The 19992-nt window shown below is 36.0% G+C and overlaps 1 protein-coding gene across 2 annotated transcripts in view; it reads right to left on the bottom strand.

Moving 5' to 3' along the window:
- The window catches only part of TENT2 (terminal nucleotidyltransferase 2), a 39144-nt gene extending 28619 nt beyond the window's left edge, over positions 1-10525 (bottom strand). Inside the window, exons 1-8 of one of the 2 annotated variants that reach the window (XM_070938833.1) lie at positions 10416-10525; positions 9774-9893; positions 7057-7221; positions 6020-6136; positions 2988-3237; positions 1915-2029; positions 1722-1813; positions 201-267 (exon numbers count right to left, since the gene is read on the bottom strand). In XM_070938833.1, the coding sequence (XP_070794934.1) occupies positions 201-267; positions 1722-1813; positions 1915-2029; positions 2988-3237; positions 6020-6136; positions 7057-7184 (769 nt within the window). In that variant the 5' untranslated portion in view covers positions 7185-7221; positions 9774-9893; positions 10416-10525. The remainder of the gene's footprint in view (positions 1-200; positions 268-1721; positions 1814-1914; positions 2030-2987; positions 3238-6019; positions 6137-7056; positions 7222-9773; positions 9894-10415) is intronic. The other variant, XM_070938834.1, reaches the window with a different exon arrangement.
- Between the last annotated feature and the right edge of the window lie 9467 nt (positions 10526-19992).

The following is a 19992-nucleotide window of genomic DNA, read 5'->3' as shown; positions in this document are numbered from 1 at the left end:
TGACATAAAAAAGAGATCGTCTGCTTTAATAAACAGAAAAAAAGTGATGATCTTATTTATGCAAGGTCCAAAATACTTCTTTGGGATTATATCTGAAATGTGCAGAGTTTAAAATTTTGTTTTAGCTTGAAATTTCATTTACTAAAAGACCATAAACAAATTAACAATATTTATTTCACTAAACATAGTCTAGAACTTACAAAGCTTCCTACAGAAGTGTTTTTGGAGTACGCTGAGTATGTGTCTTGCTTCAGTCTTCTGATTCATCTGAAATAAATTAGTCATTAATGTTTTAATGATGTTTAATAATGTTTGAAGATGGAGGTATTTGGACATGTATACGGTAGAACACTCTGAATCTTCAAGTGGAAACATTTCACCAAATGAGTGCATGAAGTGAGAAAGAAAGGAGTAAACCCAGAAGATGAAAGCACCTTGTTCATTATAGGTTAGCAGGAACAAGCTCTGAGGTCCAACTCTTAGAGCAGCCCACGTGCTGAAGCTCAACCACTATACCAGGGGTTTTTCTTCTATCATGTAAAGTCCCAAGGAAATTTAGAATGATGGGCAATCAATACATTTAGAATTCCAGACAGTGTTAGACAGAGTTTAAAATACACATGGACACACACAATAATTTCATTTATCAAAATGTAGGAGCTTGTAAAAGAGGGTCATTAAAGAAAGGTAATTTTTGCCACATTCTATTGTATTGGAATTATATAACAATTGTTTGGATCAATAGTTTGGATCAAACAGAGAATAGGGCTCAATTCTTCTTAATCTCTTTTACAACTATCCAAGCATTTCCTTTTGTTAATAATAGTATCCATGTCTCCCTAAAAATAAGTCTAATGACTATATAAATCATTTAAGTGGTATTTCATAGTCCCCCTCCCAAATTTGCTTCAAGCTATTGTCACACTCACACACTATTTCAAAAATCCAAACAACAAAACAGACAAATGGAATTAAATCAGAACCCATAGTTTTAGGCAGTATTTCTTAGTATATAAACTGAACCCTCTATATGATGTGTATTTGCATAATTATTGTTTCAAAAGTCACTTATTAGTGGCTTTTACTACTAATGTGAATGCCTTCTAAAAATGTTATTAAAACTAATGTAGCATGTAATGCACCAAACCATCCTTTTAACTTGAAGTGATTTCTTTCAAATTATCTGGTGGGGTTTTATTTTCCATTTTTGCAAGGACACAGCTTCTTTAAAATTGCAGAGCTCACCCCACTAATTGTCTTATTTTTGTTACAGAAAAAACAGCTTGCAGAATGTGTCCTTCTTGTGATCTTAAAAAAGTTGTGGCTGCAGTAAAGCAGGTCTCTATTTTTCTTAGCTGGAAAAGTATTTCCTTAATGTAAACAAGAAAATTTATACAAATCATGCAAGCATGGCCATGGAGAATTCTTATATTGTATATCCAACAGAGATAGGGTAATATATTACATCGTATTATACTATATTAACATTGCTTTTATTTTTCTATTTTCTTGCCCGAAATATTACTTGGAAATCATTAGAATACTCATTTGAATGAATAGCTATTTTCAATGAATACTTTACACAAGCTCAACTTACACCTTATTGATAAATTTGATTTTTTAGAAACTAGTTTTACTTGTTCTTCTATATTTATCTCCCTTTCAGTACTCTCTCTTAAAAAAATATGGATATTTATATTTACTTTTTTTCCTGTACTTACTGGCTCCTCTTTAACCACTAGGCACAAATCACCATCACTGCTACGAGTACCAAATCCATTCAGTGAAGATCCAACCAAAAAGAGCCTACTATCTGCAAGGCAAAAATAATTTTAAAATTATGTTCTTCTTTGAAAGAACTCAAATACCAAAAGTTTAATTACTGAATAATAAAAATACAGAATTGCAACATACTTGGAAAGATCTGCTGAATTTCCCTTTGGAGCTGAGTACGGCAAAGCTCTTTTTTGTTCAAGTCATAGGTTTGTTGTTGACATGCTTGAAATAACTCCAGTACTTGCTGACTTAACTTTATGTATAAAAAAATAAAACTTACATTTAATGTATAAATATTAATAGCAATAGCAATAACACTTAGACTTATATACCACTTCATAGTGCTTTTTACAGCCCTCTCTAAGCAGTTTACAGAGTTAGCATATTGCCCCCAACAATCTGGGTCCTCATTTTACCAACCTCAAAAGGATGGAAGGCTGAGTCAACCTTGAGCCGGTGAGATTTGAACTGCCAAACTGTAGCTAGCAGTCAGCTGAAGTAGCTTACAGTGTTGCACTCTAACCACTGTGCCACCTTGGTTCTTTAATTAATCCAGTCTTTTAAGTCTTATTGAACGTAGACAACTTTTTTAGGATAAAAAGTCATCAATCCTACATTGCTCTTTATCTGGTTCATACTAGATCTGCCTTGCAAATAACAAATTATCTAGATCCTAATGAGAAAGATTAATTATTTCAGGTCTAGGAAGTTAAGCAGCACATCAATCACAAGACCAAGAAACATTTATTCTTGGAAGTTGAAGACAATCAAAAACAAATTGGGGTTTATTCTACAGTAACTGAATACTGATTTTGGATAACCTGGTAGATTTACCTTTAAAATAGTTGCTATACAGCAATAAGCAGTAGAAAATCTTTGCTACTATAATAATCCTTAGCCAAGACGACAAGATTAATGCAGCACGAAACACAGCCTCCTTCCACTCACTTTGATTAGGATTGGAGGCAGTGATAAAAAGACTTCTCTAGAAAGGTGGTGTGATTTTTTTTATTTTTTATTTTAACATTTCCAATTTAAAGAAAATGTCGAATCTTTATCTGCATTTTCTCTTCTACATCTGTAGAAACTCCAGGAATGTGGAGTTTCTATAAACGGATTCATAATTGTAAGAACTGCATTAAGTCAACCGGAGACTTTGAGCTTATAACACTTATTTTGTCATATTATAACAATATTCTTTTCAATCTTACCTTATCTTTGGCTACAGGAAGTGTAGCTTCTATAGCATTACTAAAGGAAGGTTCTTGTAAAGGTGGCACACATCCTGTTAAATCTGAGATGTAATGTGCTTGAAATAATGGCGAAGAAATTGATCCAGGGAATGAATATCTATGATCTTCTATTAAAGGCACTAATTGGTTAGCGGAAGTTAATTCACGATGAGGTGAATGAAATCGCTGACGCTTTACTTCGTAAGGAACATCCTCTTCTTTCAACCTCCTAAAAACATAAAAGATTTGATTATTCCAGTTTTCCACTTAAAATATGCAACAAAACCTCAATTGTAGATACTTCTGATTAACGTGAATATTCCAAAACTGTGCATTATGCTTTATAAGGATGTGCCAAATTCTTTTAAACAGGGAACCCAATTGTGCCCCATGAAAAGGTGCTAAATACAAGTTTTGTTACTGAAAGTTTAATCCGATGAAGACATTCTTACACAAACCATAATGTTTTTGAAATACTCCCTATCCAAAAGAATAAGTTCACATCTTACAAAGTGCACTTTAGTGAGAAGTTGTGTCCAACGTGTACCCAGTGATAAGGGTGATAAGAAAGATAGAAGAGATGGAAAAACTTACCACAACAGCCATTCAAAATGTAGAAAGTGTCTGTGTAGGTTTAGATTGTACAGACAGTAAAATGTTTGATCTGGGCAAAAAAGAACCTCTATTTCATATATACAATATTTATATATGAAAGCAACAATTGTGTATTACAAAACATCTTGCTTTCAGCAGCCTCAGTAAGCTTGATATGATTATTTTTAGACTACAATGTTCATAATAAACAACACACTTGTTTAATACTAATCAAGTATGTTTTTAATTATGAATGCTGTGATCTGAAAATAAAGATTCACACACTTTCAATTACTGAAATACTGACAAAAGTTCCTGCCACTCATACAGGATATCTTGCCATTATTTTTTAATCAAGGCAGCAGTCACTGCAGACAAGATAAATTTTATGCCCATAAAAAAGATTTCAGTGGGTGCTTCTCTTTGAAAAAAGCTTTGACAACGACTTATTTGATGTGACTCTGGGAGACAAAGCAGTAGCCCACAAACAAATCATAATAATCATTAGGCCTCTAGTGAGATTACAAGGATTACTTATCAGAAAAAGTGAAAATGCACCAATGTTACATAAAAGGAATACTCCCCTGAAAATAGATAATCAGTAATTTAAGGTGATCCTTAGTGAAACTTCAGAGCAAGAATATTATGGACCATATCTATTTAGTAGTGGATAAAAATGCTAGTGCTCTACAATCCCTGATACAAGCAAAGGAGAACAGATATGCAGCCAAGTGAATTTTCAGGCATTTGGCTTTCTTGCCATTCAAATGGCCAATTAAAAACAAAACAAATCCTTGGAAAAAAATATTCTGGATATCTCACTGTTGTAATAATCAAATCATTCAGTTACTTAATAAGCTGAATGCCATGTACATGTAGTTGATAATGTAACAGATAAAGCACAAACATTTGAGAAGCATAAAGATACTTTTTAAACACTGCATTAATTCTATCCATGCTTATACAAGAAAAACATTTATTTCAATTAGCTACATTTTGAATACAAGTTGATAGTCTAAGCCAAACTTTTCTTTTCTTTTGATTAAAGTATCAGGTTCAGATACAAACTGCATTTTAATATGCGTTATGTTCTAAATATTTCCATTGGCTATTACCAATTACCAATCCAAATTACTCAAAAATATAGGCTGATCATGCAAGTATTATAATTTGAAGCTTACTATTAGCTCACTAATGCATTTTTAAAAACACACACACATACGGATTCCTCGGATACAGTTTGGCTTATGTATTTCATTTCCCACAGCACATTAAGTGATGAACCACTTTTGACTTGTGGTTCTGGGAAACTGATACTCTTTTCCTGACATTTTTGATATTGTTAGTAGAAAGACAAGAAGTACAAAGCAAGCCATACATATATAGCCATTTAAAAAATAAACCCTATTACAGATGGAGGCATATACCAATGTGAAAATCTCCAAACTTTGAATATGAGAGACCTCCATTATCCAGTGAGGTAATCACCAAGTTAAAATAAAGCAGACTTGGAATTAGTGTTTGTTTTTTCTAAAAATGGAAGGACTTTCTGTGTGGAAATAGCTTCTGAGCCATTGAAACTTTCTCACAAATGAAATGGAAGAACATTTAATCAATTTACCACCAGTCTTCCCTGCAACTAACTCAGATTCCTTATGTGCCTTGAATATCATTGTGAGGATGAAAGTTCTAAGGAATATAGGAGAAGAAAAAAATTCTCATAGCAGAATCATTCTGAATAAAACTCCATTCATGCTGGATCTAGTCCAGTAATATCACATCTAAGTCCCAGTATGCACTGAGCCTCTAAACCTTTCTAAACTTTTTTCTGAACTCTTTTTAGCTCAGTACTGGAGAATTCCGAAAATTTCCATTGCTACTTGTATTCAAACATTTTAAAACTTAGGACTGGACCAGAACAAAGCTAGAACTAAATTTGTTTTCATTTCAAAGTATCTAATATTTAATGTTTCCCTTTTCCTGTATTAAAAATTATAATTTAGTGGGAATTTTTGGAAAGAGATTGGAATGGGTTGCCTCCAATCATTGGAGATGGTGAAAACTCTGGAGCTTCAGGTTGTTTATCTTTAATATAGTGTCACATGAAATGTGAAATGTGTGGCTCATCTTACGATACCTGCTAGTTTCAAACTTACTAAGCAATATTAATTATTTGTTCATTTCATATGACACCTGCTATCATTAATCTAAACTGGAAACTAAAATTGTCAAACTCATCACTGCGCAGCACATTTTCAGACATTAAGCTGCCGATTTGATTTCCAAATGGGATCTATACAAACAATACAAATACAAAAATGTAGGTTAAAAGCAAGTACAGAACAAGCCATTGGTTCCACAGCTTCTATAAATATAATAAAATAATTCTTCCTGTCACGTTTATATATCTTACTTACTTTCTGCGCCGGAATAACATAGGTGTAGGTGATCCATGCGATGGATTATCATTTTGGCAGGCAAAGTGTGGTGGTGAAATAGGAGGGATGGTTGAAAGAGTACCATTCACAAGAGTTCTAAGGATATTAAAGGGCAATATTACTGCTTATGAAACTTACCAAGGTCTTAAAACCAGAACTATATTAAAGTTGCTCTGAAAATTTGTTTTAATTTACTTAATTTTATTATGCTTCTAAATCTCTGGTCCATTTATTTCATGCTTTTATATTTTTTTCTTGTTCTTGTTCTTTTCCTTTTCCCTTTTCTTTTTCCATTATAGGTAGCCCTCAGCTTATGACCAGTTGCTTATTGATCATTCACATTTACAGTGGCAAGAAAACAGGTGCTTTACAGCCCATGAAGAACTCCCTGCTGTTGATTATGGTCACGCAACCATCACCCCACATGGCCACATGACTGCAAGTGTGGCACTTGGCAACTAGTCACTTTATGACCTATCATGGCATTGCATAGTCATGTGACCATGATTCACAATGTTTTTTGCCTGCAAAAAATACCCATTTAAAAATATTTGCACTTACAACTGCAGTGTTCACTTAATGGCCATTGCAAAAAAAGATCATAAAATCACTTCCGGTCACGTGGATACCTCGATTCACAACCCTAGTGACTTATGACCGGATTTCTCTACTTCTAAAATGCCTTCCAGACAGACAGACATTATTTATACACACACACTCAATGAAACTGTTATTTGAATAATTAACAGTTTGTGATTCTTTTATAAAACACATCAGTATCTACCCTAGAATTACAAATATTAACTATTTTATAAAAGAATCACAAACTTTAAACTGATTACACAACTTTGCCTCATAATGCAGTTTTATAATACATATACACACATATACACACATATAAGACTACTTCTCTATAATGATTTGCATTTTCAACATTTCAAGATTTGCTATCCCACATGATTTGTTCTGAAAATGTACGTCTGATAAACTTCATATTAAAATAATGCCAAACTTACGTTGCTCTCTGAAGTGGCTGATGAAAGACAACTGGAGGTACGTTTACTGGAAGATTAACGAAGAGATTATATCGTTGGTGTTCTAGTGGAAAAGGTGGACGACTCAAAGTGGAAGAATTTGGGAACATGCTCTTCTGTGCTATAAATGAACATGTATTCTTCTACCTATATAAATTTTAAATGAAACTGAAGTAAAAAAAAAACCTATTCACAATTACCATAAACTGATATGATTTTTGACAAATATATTCTCAAAATATTTACATTAATATTTACCAAGAAAAGTGCACATATTATTTACAATTTTTTGCATTAATACTTCTATTATACTTCTATTAATATGTTTGGCATTATAATATTGTATTATATAATTATACCTATATAAAATATTGTATTATATTTTATAATAGCTGTATTAATATTGAAATACTTTTTGTATTATAATATTTGTATGCAGTCAAGGCAGATCCCTTTATTGCAGTTTATACACAATCCCTTCAATAAGCTGTATTTCCACTATTCCATTCTATTTTTCATCGATGTTCAGAATAATAATACGAAAAATAGAGACTATTTTACAGAGTTGCAACTATATTGGTCTCTAATTGATTACAAAATACACACCAGAAGCTTTATTAAACTACTTAGGAATTGAGAAAATGGCATATATGGTAACCAATATGACCAAGCAAGATTTTAAATATATTTCCATTCTGTTCTCTAGCACATGCATGTAACACAAAAACACACACACACACACACACACACAAATCTGCATTGAATACAAAAGAAATCTGTAAGGAAATTGATATTGCTCAATTTATATCGCTGTCCATTTACTGTGTAGCTCAGGGCAACTACCAAAAAATGAAAAACAATAAACCAAACAGTTAAAACATACTGCATTGAAGAGAGTTCGTATATGTAGCCCAGAACTTTGTTTTAATAGACTACAGGTAATCTTCAATTTAGGACCACAATTGGGACCAGGATTTCTGTTACTAAGCAAATTCAGCTCCCCCCACTTTGTTATCGGAAGCCAACTGGGAAAGGTCACAAATGGCAATTACATGACCCAAGGATGCTGCAACCATTGTAAATACATGCTAGTTGCCAAATTTTAATTATGTGACCATGGGGATGCTGTGACAATCATTTGATTACGTGACTATGGGGATGCTGCAACAATCATCAAATACGTGACTATGGAGATGCTGCGACCAGCCATAAGTCACTTCTTTCAGTGTCAAAATAACTTAGTTAAACTAATAACTTTAAGTCAAGGACTGACTACCTGTATATATCTTAATGCTCACAAAAACTCAAATGTGGCAGAGAAGCAAGAGTCTCTCCTATTAGTTGTCTTCCAGGAGCCTGGCAATTTCAGCATTGCATTGAAGAACCATTAACAGGATTGCCTTTGTGGATCTGTCTTGTTCTGAGATACAACTCCCAACAGCCTAAGCTAGCATGGCCACTAGCAGGGATACCAGGTGTAAAGCAAGATGGCCATATGCTATATGTCACTGATCTAATATCCTTGAACCTTTAATAGCTGATTATAATTTCTACCATGATGAGGGAAATGAAGATATGCATTTATTTTCACTACTTTTTGTTCAACTTGTACTGCTAACAGCTTTGCAAATAATTTACATTTGCATGCTTGCTGAGCCACTCACGGTACACCACTCATAATACACAAATGGCTAAATGAAGCAATGCTTCCCTTTGGTAACTGTTTTCATTTGATTCATCTTCAATAAAGCTTATTCTAAGATGATGGACATTAAGGCCATTAGTTTGGTAATTTGCTAGCACAAGAAAGATTAAAAATGACTTCCAATATATTTCTGACCATAGCATCTCAAAATTATCAAAATTATCAAGGGGCTGCAGCAATTTTGCAGGAACATCACTTATTTCGTAGGTTTAAAAATGGCAAAGGAAATGTGATGAGATTTATATATTTGTATATAGTGTAAAAACACTTACCTAACCTGGTGTTTTCAAGATGTCTTGACTTCAGTTTCCATAATCCCAGATTAGCATAACAAACAGTCACACTTTTAGGGAATTACAGGAACTGAAATCCCCTGAAGTTTCTTAGTTTGATGGATAATGGATTAGAGAAGGGGCGCATTTGAAGTTTATCAAATAATTGTCAGACAAAAAGAAATATTTAATTATACAACATACTGAAATTATTGAATTTGCTATGAATTTGTTTATAGTTAACCATTCAGAAAACTTTAAAGTCAAATTTGACAAACTGATAGATGAACTATGAAAAAGTACACAAGAATAAAGCCTTCTTATGCAGTTGAGTACAATAGAGGTAAAAACAAATACACTAAAATTATAAATATCAAACTAAAAACATCTTCCTTACCAGATATCATTAATGTAAATTATTTTTCCTAAATCACTTTGATTTCCTTTTAGGGACACTTACTGTCAGGATATATCAACAGTAGTTTTTAAATTTTTCTTAGTTAAAAATTGCTTATATTTTCTTATAGATTTCCATCAACATCCAGAAGAACCAAATCTTCTGGATGGTTTATTATTATTATTATTATTATTATTATTATTATTATTATTATTATTATTATTATTATTTTATTGTCATTGTACGTGTATACACAATATACCCATACAATGAGACACCCTCCTCAATAAAACCAACCAAAAACGCAGGAGAAGCCAATAGATACCCTTTTTTTTGCACTAATCCATCAAAGATGCAGCACACCCAACTTTCAGGAGTTTCCAATTATTGGCTTGGCAAAGCATTCGCCTTCACTTTCCAATCTTTCTTGGATTAAAAAATCAGTCTGCAAAGTTAGAAAGAGTTTCTTCAGGTGAGGTTCGAAATACACTCCCATCCTTTTTTAAGACAATTTAGAAGCAATTGCCAAACTGTAAAGACGACGTAAACCTATGTATAAGATACTGTCATTGAAAGGAAAGTATCTTTTTATACCCAAACCACCATCCATTGACGTGTTATTTGTAATAATAACAATAAACGGCGTAGGGCACCAAGAACTGCATCATAACCCCCCGACCCACGTGAAGATTTCCACTTCTGAGGCCGGTTTGCTGCAGATTTCTCTCTTCCCAGATGCCCCGCCGAAAGTTACTCGCCTTGGCAGGGGCCCTAGGACATCCTAACCAACGGCTCAGAAACAAGCTCTCTTGCCTTTTCTCTCAAAAGCCCTCCAGGCCCAACAGTCCGCTCGCTTGAAAAGGGAGACCCAGCAGGATTCCTGCTTGGTCAAAAAGAAGCCCAAGAAGTGCTCTCTTCATCTCGTCCGCTCCGGGCTACAACCTGCGCGAAGGTTGTTTTAACTTACTCCGACGAGGGCGTAGAATTCAGGAGCGGCTGAGGGGTCGAGGCCCACCCGCTTTCCGAGGCCAGCCGCCTATTCTGTTTTCTTCCCCTCCTTTCTGGAGAGAAAGAGAAAGGCAGGTAGGATTCTCCGGAAGTAAACCGGAAATTCCTTAAACGGGACCATCTCTATGGCTGAGGCTTTGGTTTACCCCGGATGCAAAGAGCTCGGACCGGAAGCGCTCCAAAAAACCCCGCTCTTATGCTCAGCCTCTGTAATCTCACCTCCCCCACCCCGCTCCTCGCAAGTCTTCGACATCTCATTCTGCGCGTGCGCCTTTGGCGCTGCTCCCTTGTGCAAGCGCGTGGGTCGGACCGCTCCGGAGATTTTATGCTCCTGGTTCCTGGAGAAGGAATTCTCTTGACTCTCCTGCTTATCTTACAAAAGATTAGCATGAGTTTCCATCTCTAAATAACTATCGTTTTGGGGCGATATAAAGGCCCCTTACTGCGATAGAATAAACTATTTCCTGAAGATAACGGGGAGATTGTAATTGCCATTGGACAGAAAATTCCATTCATTTCAAAATGGCAAGATTGCTGAACTTCTATCGAATTTTAGGCAAACGTTCAGAAATAGTTTCCACCTGTTCAGAGATCTGAGAAAGTCTATAATGATATATATTTTTTTTATAACTCATTCATCAACTGTTTCGAAATGATTAAATAAGTGAATGCTGAGTAGGAACACTAAAGCTGTTAGGAAAGAAAATGCCAATATCCCTTGGCAATATTTCTATTCTGTGTCCCTGTTGCTTTGTCTTCATCTCAGCCCCAGTATGAGAAGGCCTTGAATCACCTTTTACTGATGTTGAAATAATATATTTCCCGCAAATCACAGTAATTAACAATAGCTTTAATTTAGGTGAAATACGTTGGCATCCTGCCAAACGACTACAAACTAGCTAAATGCATTTAGAATGAACAACAGGAGCAATGAGCGACTTAGAAATAAACATTGGATTAAGAAGATCAAATCATATGGTATTGTAAATTCTAAGATACCATTACTGTATGTAGTAGGTGTCTAGTGGGATGAAATAAATAGGAACAAATATTGAATCAACGTTATCTTGAGGGACCCAAAAAGCATGTTTTCTCTGTCACAGTGCCTGCTGTCTGGAATGATACTCCCTAGAGATTTGGATGGCTCAAACTGATGATGTTCAGGAAGCTAGTGAAAGCTTTGGGGCAGGATGAAGGTTGGGCCCCTGCTGGACAGGTGGTGGTGGAGTTACATGATTTTTTTTTTAGTCATTCGTGATTTGTTTTTTGACTTTTTAATTTTAAAGGCATTCCATGGGAGTTTGGGTTGCTTACAAAGTGTATAAGTAAGTAAATAAGTAAATCTTGAGGGAGCCAAGCTTTGCAGCAGTTCACATAAAAGGCATCTGGGCAACCTTGTTAGATAAACAGTAGTGTAATGTAGCTAATAAAAGAGAATTTACTATCTTGGAGTACATTAATATAAGCTGAGTGTCCAGATCACCAGAAGTCATCATTCCATTTTATGTTGGCCAGGTCAGACCCCTTTTGTATTCTAAGCATCAATTCAAAACTAGTGACAAATTGGAGCAAGAGAGGTTCAAAGGAGGTTTATCAAGATGGTGAAGGGCCTGGAAATCAAGCCCTATGAAGAACAGTTAAAAGAACCTATTATGTTTAGCCTTCAGGGGAAAATGATCAAGGGCAGATACAATAGCAGTTTTAAATATCTGTAGGTGTTACACAGAAGAAAGAAAATATCCAAACCGGTGATGTTAAAACTATATGCTAGGTATTAGGAAGTGCTTCCTATAATATGAGCTGTCCAATAGTGGATTGAGTTCTCCTTTGCTAGAGCTTTTCAAACAAGTGGATGGTCATTTGTTAAAAGATACTCAAGTAAAACATTAATTAAGAGCATCAGACCCAATGACATTTAAGATCTCTTCCAATTCTATAATTCCAAAAGACTCTTTTGCCTCTTGGTTTACTGAAAATCAGCAAACAGGGAGAGATTGTTCAGGAACAATCTTCTAAGGAGCTATTGTGAATCATTTATTCCAGGGGTCAACTAAGCACTCTACGGAATCACCCTTAAAGACTCCAGGAATTTCCCTTTGGAAATTCTTTTAACCCATTAAATCCCTGGGATGGGTTGATTGAATAGGTCTCTCCTCCGTGCATAAGAAAATTCTACAAAAACTGAAAATTCTACAAAAACAGTGATCTAACCATGAAAAAAAGGACTGATGTTAATGACCTCCACTTTCAGATTACATCTTGACTGCTCAGGAGCAGGACTGAGGGATAATCCCCTGTAATCACTTAAAACAAGTTCCCAGTAGCCAAAAAAATGAGATTTTCTCTTCCTAGGAAAGATAAGTTGAACCCCCTAAGCAACAAAAGACTGGGTCACCCAACATCACCTTTCCAATGAGGCCCAGCAGTTTACTTTATTTTATTTTAATCTCATTGCAAACTGGTAGTAAAGGTAAGTAGAACCCATTCCTGTAGCCAACTATCTAGTTGGCTCCATTCGTAAGCAAAGCAAATACTGCAGGCAGAAATCCATTCAAGACAGGATATTTTAAAACTCCTTGCAGCAAAGTTTGACAGCTAACAAAAGCAAAACGATAGGATTAGAACAAGCAGCCCCTCACCCAAGATCCGACACAGGACAAAAGCCATTAGCCACAGTAGGAATTGCTTAACCCCCTTTTAGAAACGCAAAGTCCCTATTGCACAAATTCCAAACTTCAAAGTTACAGAAACTATAAAGATCCATCCATTCATTCAACCATTTGTTCAGCTGACCCAGAACTGCACGCTGTCTTTGTGGGTGGTTCTGTTCATCAATAAATGGATCTTCTTTCCAATCAGCCTCCAGCCTCCATTTTATTTCCAGCATCTTTCTCCCAGCTTGGAACTGAACCAGATGGATATTTCTTCCAACACTATCTAAGTCTGCCCTCAACTACTCATGCCCATTGTGTGCTTGGGTCTACCTGAGTTATTGCCTGTCAGCATTTGAGGCTGACAACTTATTTCACCAGTCCCCTCGGTTACCATAAAAACGGAACCTCACAAATAAGGCCTCACAGCCAGTATCATTGACAAGCTGCAGAGTTTCCTGCATGATTGTCCCTATTCCTTCTCTCTTGCTTTGGAGTCATTCTAATGCAAAACTTAAAATCCAAATCAGCACATCTCCATATAAGGTGATATTCCTTTGCCACCTAGATTGTATGTGCCAGCTTTGCCTCTTGCTCTTACTCAAATTGTGAATGAAGAAAGCTTTATTATCGGCAGATCTGACATTTAGAAACACCAGCTGGAGCCCAGGGCTTTCCGTGCTCTGGTATCTGGCACACAAGAAAACAACAGAAGGCTAGACGTGGGGACTAGTTTGAAAGGTTTATTTAGTCTTATTTAGCATATTGGGTATTCTTAGCCTTTTGGTTTCTCACCTAGTCAATTACAGCTCATTATGTTACATAAATTCATATGCTATGATGCAAACCATAATTTACAAACTACAATGACTGGATATAGACAACTTAAATAAAGGCATCCACTTTAATTATTATGACCAAAGAATGATGAAACAAATATGATACCACAATGCAAATACCAGCTCTTTGTATTGGCGTCCTGATGTCACAATGCGTGTTTTGTCCATAATTCAATGCGCCCCACCCGCCCCGCATGCACACGCGACCCCTCCCCCATGCACCCCTGTTTTAGGCACGCAATGGCATGGTGGGCCCGATAGGCCTGATTTTCACTCTCCCCAGGAAGAGTTTTTCACTCTCCACTCCAGAGGAACCTGGGAAGAAAACGCCCTTCCCCACCCTCCCGGAGGCCAGAAACAGTCGTTTTCCCAACTTCCGGTGGGCCCAGAAGGCTTGAAAATCAGCATACACATGGGCACTGGAGCCTCCAGAAGGCCTAGGGGGGAGGCCCATTTTTCTTTCTCAACTGGCTCCAGATCCTCTCTATGCATCTGGGAAGGGTGAAAACAGCCTTTCCCACTCCCTCGGAGGCCCTCCGGAGGTCTGAAACGGCCCATTTCCCAACTCCCGGTGGGGCAGGAAGTGACTTTTTTGCTGTCCCCAGCCTCCAGAGACTCCTAGAGAGCACAAAACATCACTTCCTGTCCCACTGCACGCACACCTACCCGCCCCCCCCTCTCCTGGCACGCAATGGCAAAAAGGTTAGCCATCACTGGTCTAGGACTACCTGTTTTTAAGTTTGAGTTTGACTGACCTGGGATTATATTGTAATTGCTGTCAGTGTTCCAGAAGAACCCAACTCCAATTAAAACTCCGAGATAGGCATTTTGCCAAAGTTCCCATTTATTAGAGTAGGTATATTAGCACAGCTGGGAAAACCCAAATCTGAGTGTTCCGGGTTTTTTCTCAGTAAATCAAAACCCCAAATCCAACCCTTGCACCTATCATTCCATCCCATGATCCAATCACTATCCGTTCCATCTTGAGACACCACTTCAACCACTCCTTCTCCAGATGCAGAACTGCTTTGACCTTGACCGAAAAGAAGAATGCTATTTTGTCTAACTACATCCCCGCTACTAAATCCCTCCCTCCTAATTTCTCACGCACAAGAAGGTGACAGTGTGGAAGCTTCCGGTGTTAATATGGCTTCCAAAGCTGACAACTGCAGACAATCTGCTTGAACCACAATAATAGTAGGACAAGGTTAGATTGTGCTAAAAATATTTCTTATAAAATTGGAAAGAAATAGTATTCTGGTTACTATAGGACTCTTTAACAGCAATCTGAGCATGTTGACTCAGAAGTAAATTCCAGTGAGCTCATTGGGTATCTTCAATAAGAAGTATGCTTTTTCTTCTATTTCCTGGGTAGCCACTAATACCAGATAATAGTAATAACTTTAGAGACTGTAATATATTTTATACAACGATGGCAGGGGTTTCTGTAGGAAGGAGCATTTTAAAAGGCACCACAAGCAGTCACAATTATGCAATCAAAGCCCTGTCCTTTTGTATAATGCTGAAACCATACTAAAAACAAGAGCTCCACTTAACATAACACCTATCTTGCTATCTCTTATGGCTAGCAAAACCTGAACCTTCCTTTTTGTTATCTTCAGATTCAGTTCTTCTGGATATCGACTTAGAGTAGATAGATCCCACACAGTATATGTCATATTCCTTACATAATGGTCCTTATGCTTATTCCTCTTTGAAGGCTTTAATCCACTTTGGAGCCTGGACCTCGTTAGCTGCCTGAGACTCACCAAATTCCTCTTAGTTCACTGTCATCCTTCTTCCACTCCCTCAACACACTACCTCACATCATATTTTTGTAACCTCTTCAACTTCCCGTCTCCCTGCTTTGGAGTCTTTGCGTATGAAATCTGTTATCTGATTTATTTCCCAAAAAGGCTATCATCCACAAGTACAGTTTAAGGGGATGGCAGAACCTGAGGATTGAGTGAAAAGGGGCTTGAGATTCCTTACATAGTCACAAGAGAACTAAGCCCAACCCTCCTCTTGTTTGCCATTAACCTTTATCTAACTATAAGCAAGTGCCAACTGTTAGATTCCTGTGCATTTGTTTATTTGAATGTGTTTGTGTATGCATTTATTGAATTTATAGTCCATCATGGTCCATTAATTTTCTGCTTTATTTTAATCTCTATTTATTTTAAGCTTATACACTTCCTCCACAAAGTTGCAGAGGGATAGGAAGTTGGTGTGATAGAAAGCTTAAAGTGGCTACCACCTTAAAGATACATCATCTTGGATATTTTATTTGAGGATTAATATTTCTATTTTGCAGTGTTGCTGTGTAAATTAATTATAGCATTAGCCACATCAGAAATGTCAAGCTCCTAAATATTCTTTTGTTGGCAAAAATACCAGTGTGGGGGGAAAAACACACTAAGGAATGCTAAATTTTAAATGAGAAAATGGAAGACTTAAAATAAAAGTTTCTATAGCAACAATATAACGATATTGTGTAGTTTATAATAATTGTTGGGTAATAAATTTAATAACTCAAGAAACTTACAATCAATAAAGAATAATTAGATTAACTGAATAGGCTGTTAATTTTGAAGTTGGTACCTTGTTCCATTACTTTCTTAGGGGTGATGGTGTCATCCTTCAAACATGGATATTTTTCATCATTGACCATGCTGACTTCACTGGCAGCCTTAAAAAGGAGAACACAACAGTATCTCTAACTGTGTTGCTTCTTGATGGTCAGTTTCAGGAAATTAGTTTATTGGATACTGCAGAGTCCCATCCTCTTTCTAACTTCATTAACATCTATATGAAGCTACTGCAAGAAGCAATCAAGAGAATTTTGGCTCCCAGCTTTAACATCTGACTTTAATGTTAACCATAAGCTTTCTTCTCGAGCCAATTCTAAGGTAAAATTCTTGAGATGTCATACTTCATTTTGGGTTGGATGGGGAAGCAAATTGCTTATCAAGCAGGGCTAAGAGCCATGTTTTGATATCTTTTTTGAAGGACAAGGGGCCTGCCTCAACTCCATAGGGCAGGAGCAACAGCCAAGAAAGCTCTCTTCCTGGACCGAGCGAGTCAGAGTTCTTTAACTGATGGGAGTTTGCAACATACCTCCCCTGCCTGACCAGGTGAGATAGGCCAATGTAATAGGATGAAGACAGTTCCAAAGGTAGTTTTATATATACATTACTGCCTACATTATAGCAATGGTTCCACTGTATTTTTGAAAGATCTACCACTGATGTAAGGAGTGAAGGAATGTCCTGTGAACCATGGGAGAAGAGGTCAATAAAAGTTAAAAGCAAAAATAACAAAGTGTTGTTGCATCTTATCTAAGAAATCATCTTAAATATGAATAATAAAACATATAATGTATAAATATGCCAGTGCTGCTTTTTAAGTAGGATAGAACATATACAGGGAGTCCTTGACATACAACCATTTGGTTTGTGAATATTCAAAGTTACAATAGCACTGAAAAAAGTGACATGACTATTTTTCATATGACCATTGCAGCATCCCCGTGATCATGTGATAAAAATTCAGCTTAGCAACAGCTTAGTACTTATGACCATTGCAGAATCCTGGAGTCATGTGATCACTTTCTGCAACCTTCTGACTAGCAAAACTAATGGGAAGTTAGATTCAATTAACAACCCTGCTTCTAATTTTACAATTGCAGTGATTCACTTAACTGTGGCAAGAAAGGTCATAAAGGCAAAACTCACTTATAACTGTTTTGTTTAGCAGTGAAAATTTGGGGCTCAGTTGTGGTCATAAGTCAAGGATTAGTGTATCAATGAAAGTTTTAATGTTTTTATTTTCAAGAATTTTGTAACAGCCACTGTGATTTTATTATTTTTATTATTTTTCCTTAAGAATGTTTAATATTTGCTTGTAGCTTTACCAGTATTTTATTACATTAACTTATAATGTGCACTATGTTTCACATATCCAAACAGCCTTTGAATCTTTAGTGACAAAGATTTTCAAACAATTTCCCAAAAAATTGCATATGACAATAAGGATCTGCAGATCAGGCTTGGGGAATTAGAAGAGGCACAATTTCTTAATGGGCATGTCCCAAACAGGAATAAACTTGCAAAAGATGGACTCTCAACTTGGCTGTAAAATAAAAAGGAGTGAAAGGAACTTTTAGCTATGTGAGAGATCAACCTATAGAGGTTTGAAAGGAAATCAGTCATAGATGCTGCAAATAACATGCTTACTAACTTTTAAGATGTAATAATCATCAATATTTATCCGCTACAATTTTTGTAACTTCTCCTAAATTTTTTTCTTTCCTGGGCCTCACAAGGATGAAATACAACAAATTGCAACATAAATATCAGTAAAGAGGAAGGGTAAAACTTACAGTATTTAACATTAGAAATAATACTGTGCAATAGATAGTAATTTATTTTATGATTAAAATTAATATTTGTTTTTTACCTGTGTTACAAGTATTGGAATGCACTTATTCAATGTGGTTGCTTGAAAGGACATGATCACGACAAGTATGACCTCACCATATTTTTGATTATGTAGGTGAGATCCAGACACGTTTTTGGATTTGAATGCCTAATGAAAGTCAAGAAGTATATATCACCCGCAATTAAATGGCATCATTAAATCAAATTGTGCTGAAACTTAAAAGCTAAATTCCCACTTTATTGTCTTTGTTCATTCTGTTATACACATTGAAACACTTCAGGGAATGAAGGTTTAAAAATAGTGATGCAAATGATTCCTATGAGATGAGGTTTTCAAAAGTAATCAGAATTTTAAAAAGAATAGCTTGAACTCTATTTCCCATTTGGATGGAAGGCACTTATAAGAATAATTTAGCGGTTTTTTTTTAACCACGTCGGGAATGCGTGATTCTTAAATCTGAAATAATGTGAGCTCTGGATATTGCTGAAAAGATTTCCATTGGATAGCCTGGAGACTGGTTCGACTGTTGGACTTTCAAGAAGTCTGAAGAAAGAATAAATTCCACATTATTATTTATACTGTTATTATAGCCGTGTGTGAATTCTTGATGAACAACAATATCAATTTATTTTTAGATGTATTTCTTTGGAATAATAAGACAAATAAGACATTAGATGTAGGCATGCTACATCATCACTATTAATGTCTAAAGATGAGGAAACAACAAAGTATTTCCTATCTATAAAGTAGAGCTAAATCCTCGTAGTCAAAATACAAAAAGGACAGAAGATAAAGAGCACAAGCAACTTTGGACATTGTCTCAGAAATGTTAAATGACGTACTAGAATATCCACTAAAGAAAACATTTCTGGAGAAAGAAAAGGGGATAAAAGGCAGTAGATAAAGAAAGCCTATTAATTCCTCTGTTGGAATCAGAGAGAACGATTGATTACGAAAGTTATTTTTGGGACACAAAGGGCAGTTGGCACCATGTAAGTTAATGGGTGGACCTTGATAATAACCCACAGGACAATAATTTTACGTCATTTATTTGGAGTTTAAATGATTTCAGAATAGCCTGAGTATCATCTGTCATTGTTTCAGAATAGAATTGCCACTGCGTGAGGAATGGATCGAAACTGTTAAAATGGATACCTTCTGGAAAGCAATCACAGTACAAAGTACAAACAGATGTATTGGCCATTCTTAAAAGTAGGTAAGAAAATAGAAATAGATACCAGCTCCAACTGAGAATGTGTAGGAAGGAAGGAAGAGGAGGTAGGTTAGAATTATCAAGATTTTTAAAATAATGTGAAATATAAAATTAACTAACAAAATAGGGTCTAAATTCTAATAAAATGTAAATGACATAGCTGTCAAAGGAAGGCAGTTGTGATTTTGCAAAATAGCTTATTCTGGCTTCTTTATCAGATGCTCAAAGAGAAAAAAGATTATACAAGGAAGGGTATGTATCTGGAAACGGCAAATTCCTGGATTTTTGCTATTGTTGTTGTTCGTGCTTTCAAGTCAGTGTAGAGACTTGTCAAGTGCCTGTACTAATCCCTGCAGTATGTTGCCACTGTACCCTTCCAAAAGCTGCCAGAGA

This window comes from Pituophis catenifer, unplaced genomic scaffold (assembly GCF_029215685.1).
Source record: "Pituophis catenifer annectens isolate HBS135680 unplaced genomic scaffold, rPitCat1.0.hap2 SCAF_2, whole genome shotgun sequence".
NCBI lineage: Eukaryota > Metazoa > Chordata > Lepidosauria > Squamata > Colubridae > Pituophis > Pituophis catenifer.
This window is presented reverse-complemented; position numbering and strand designations above follow the sequence as displayed.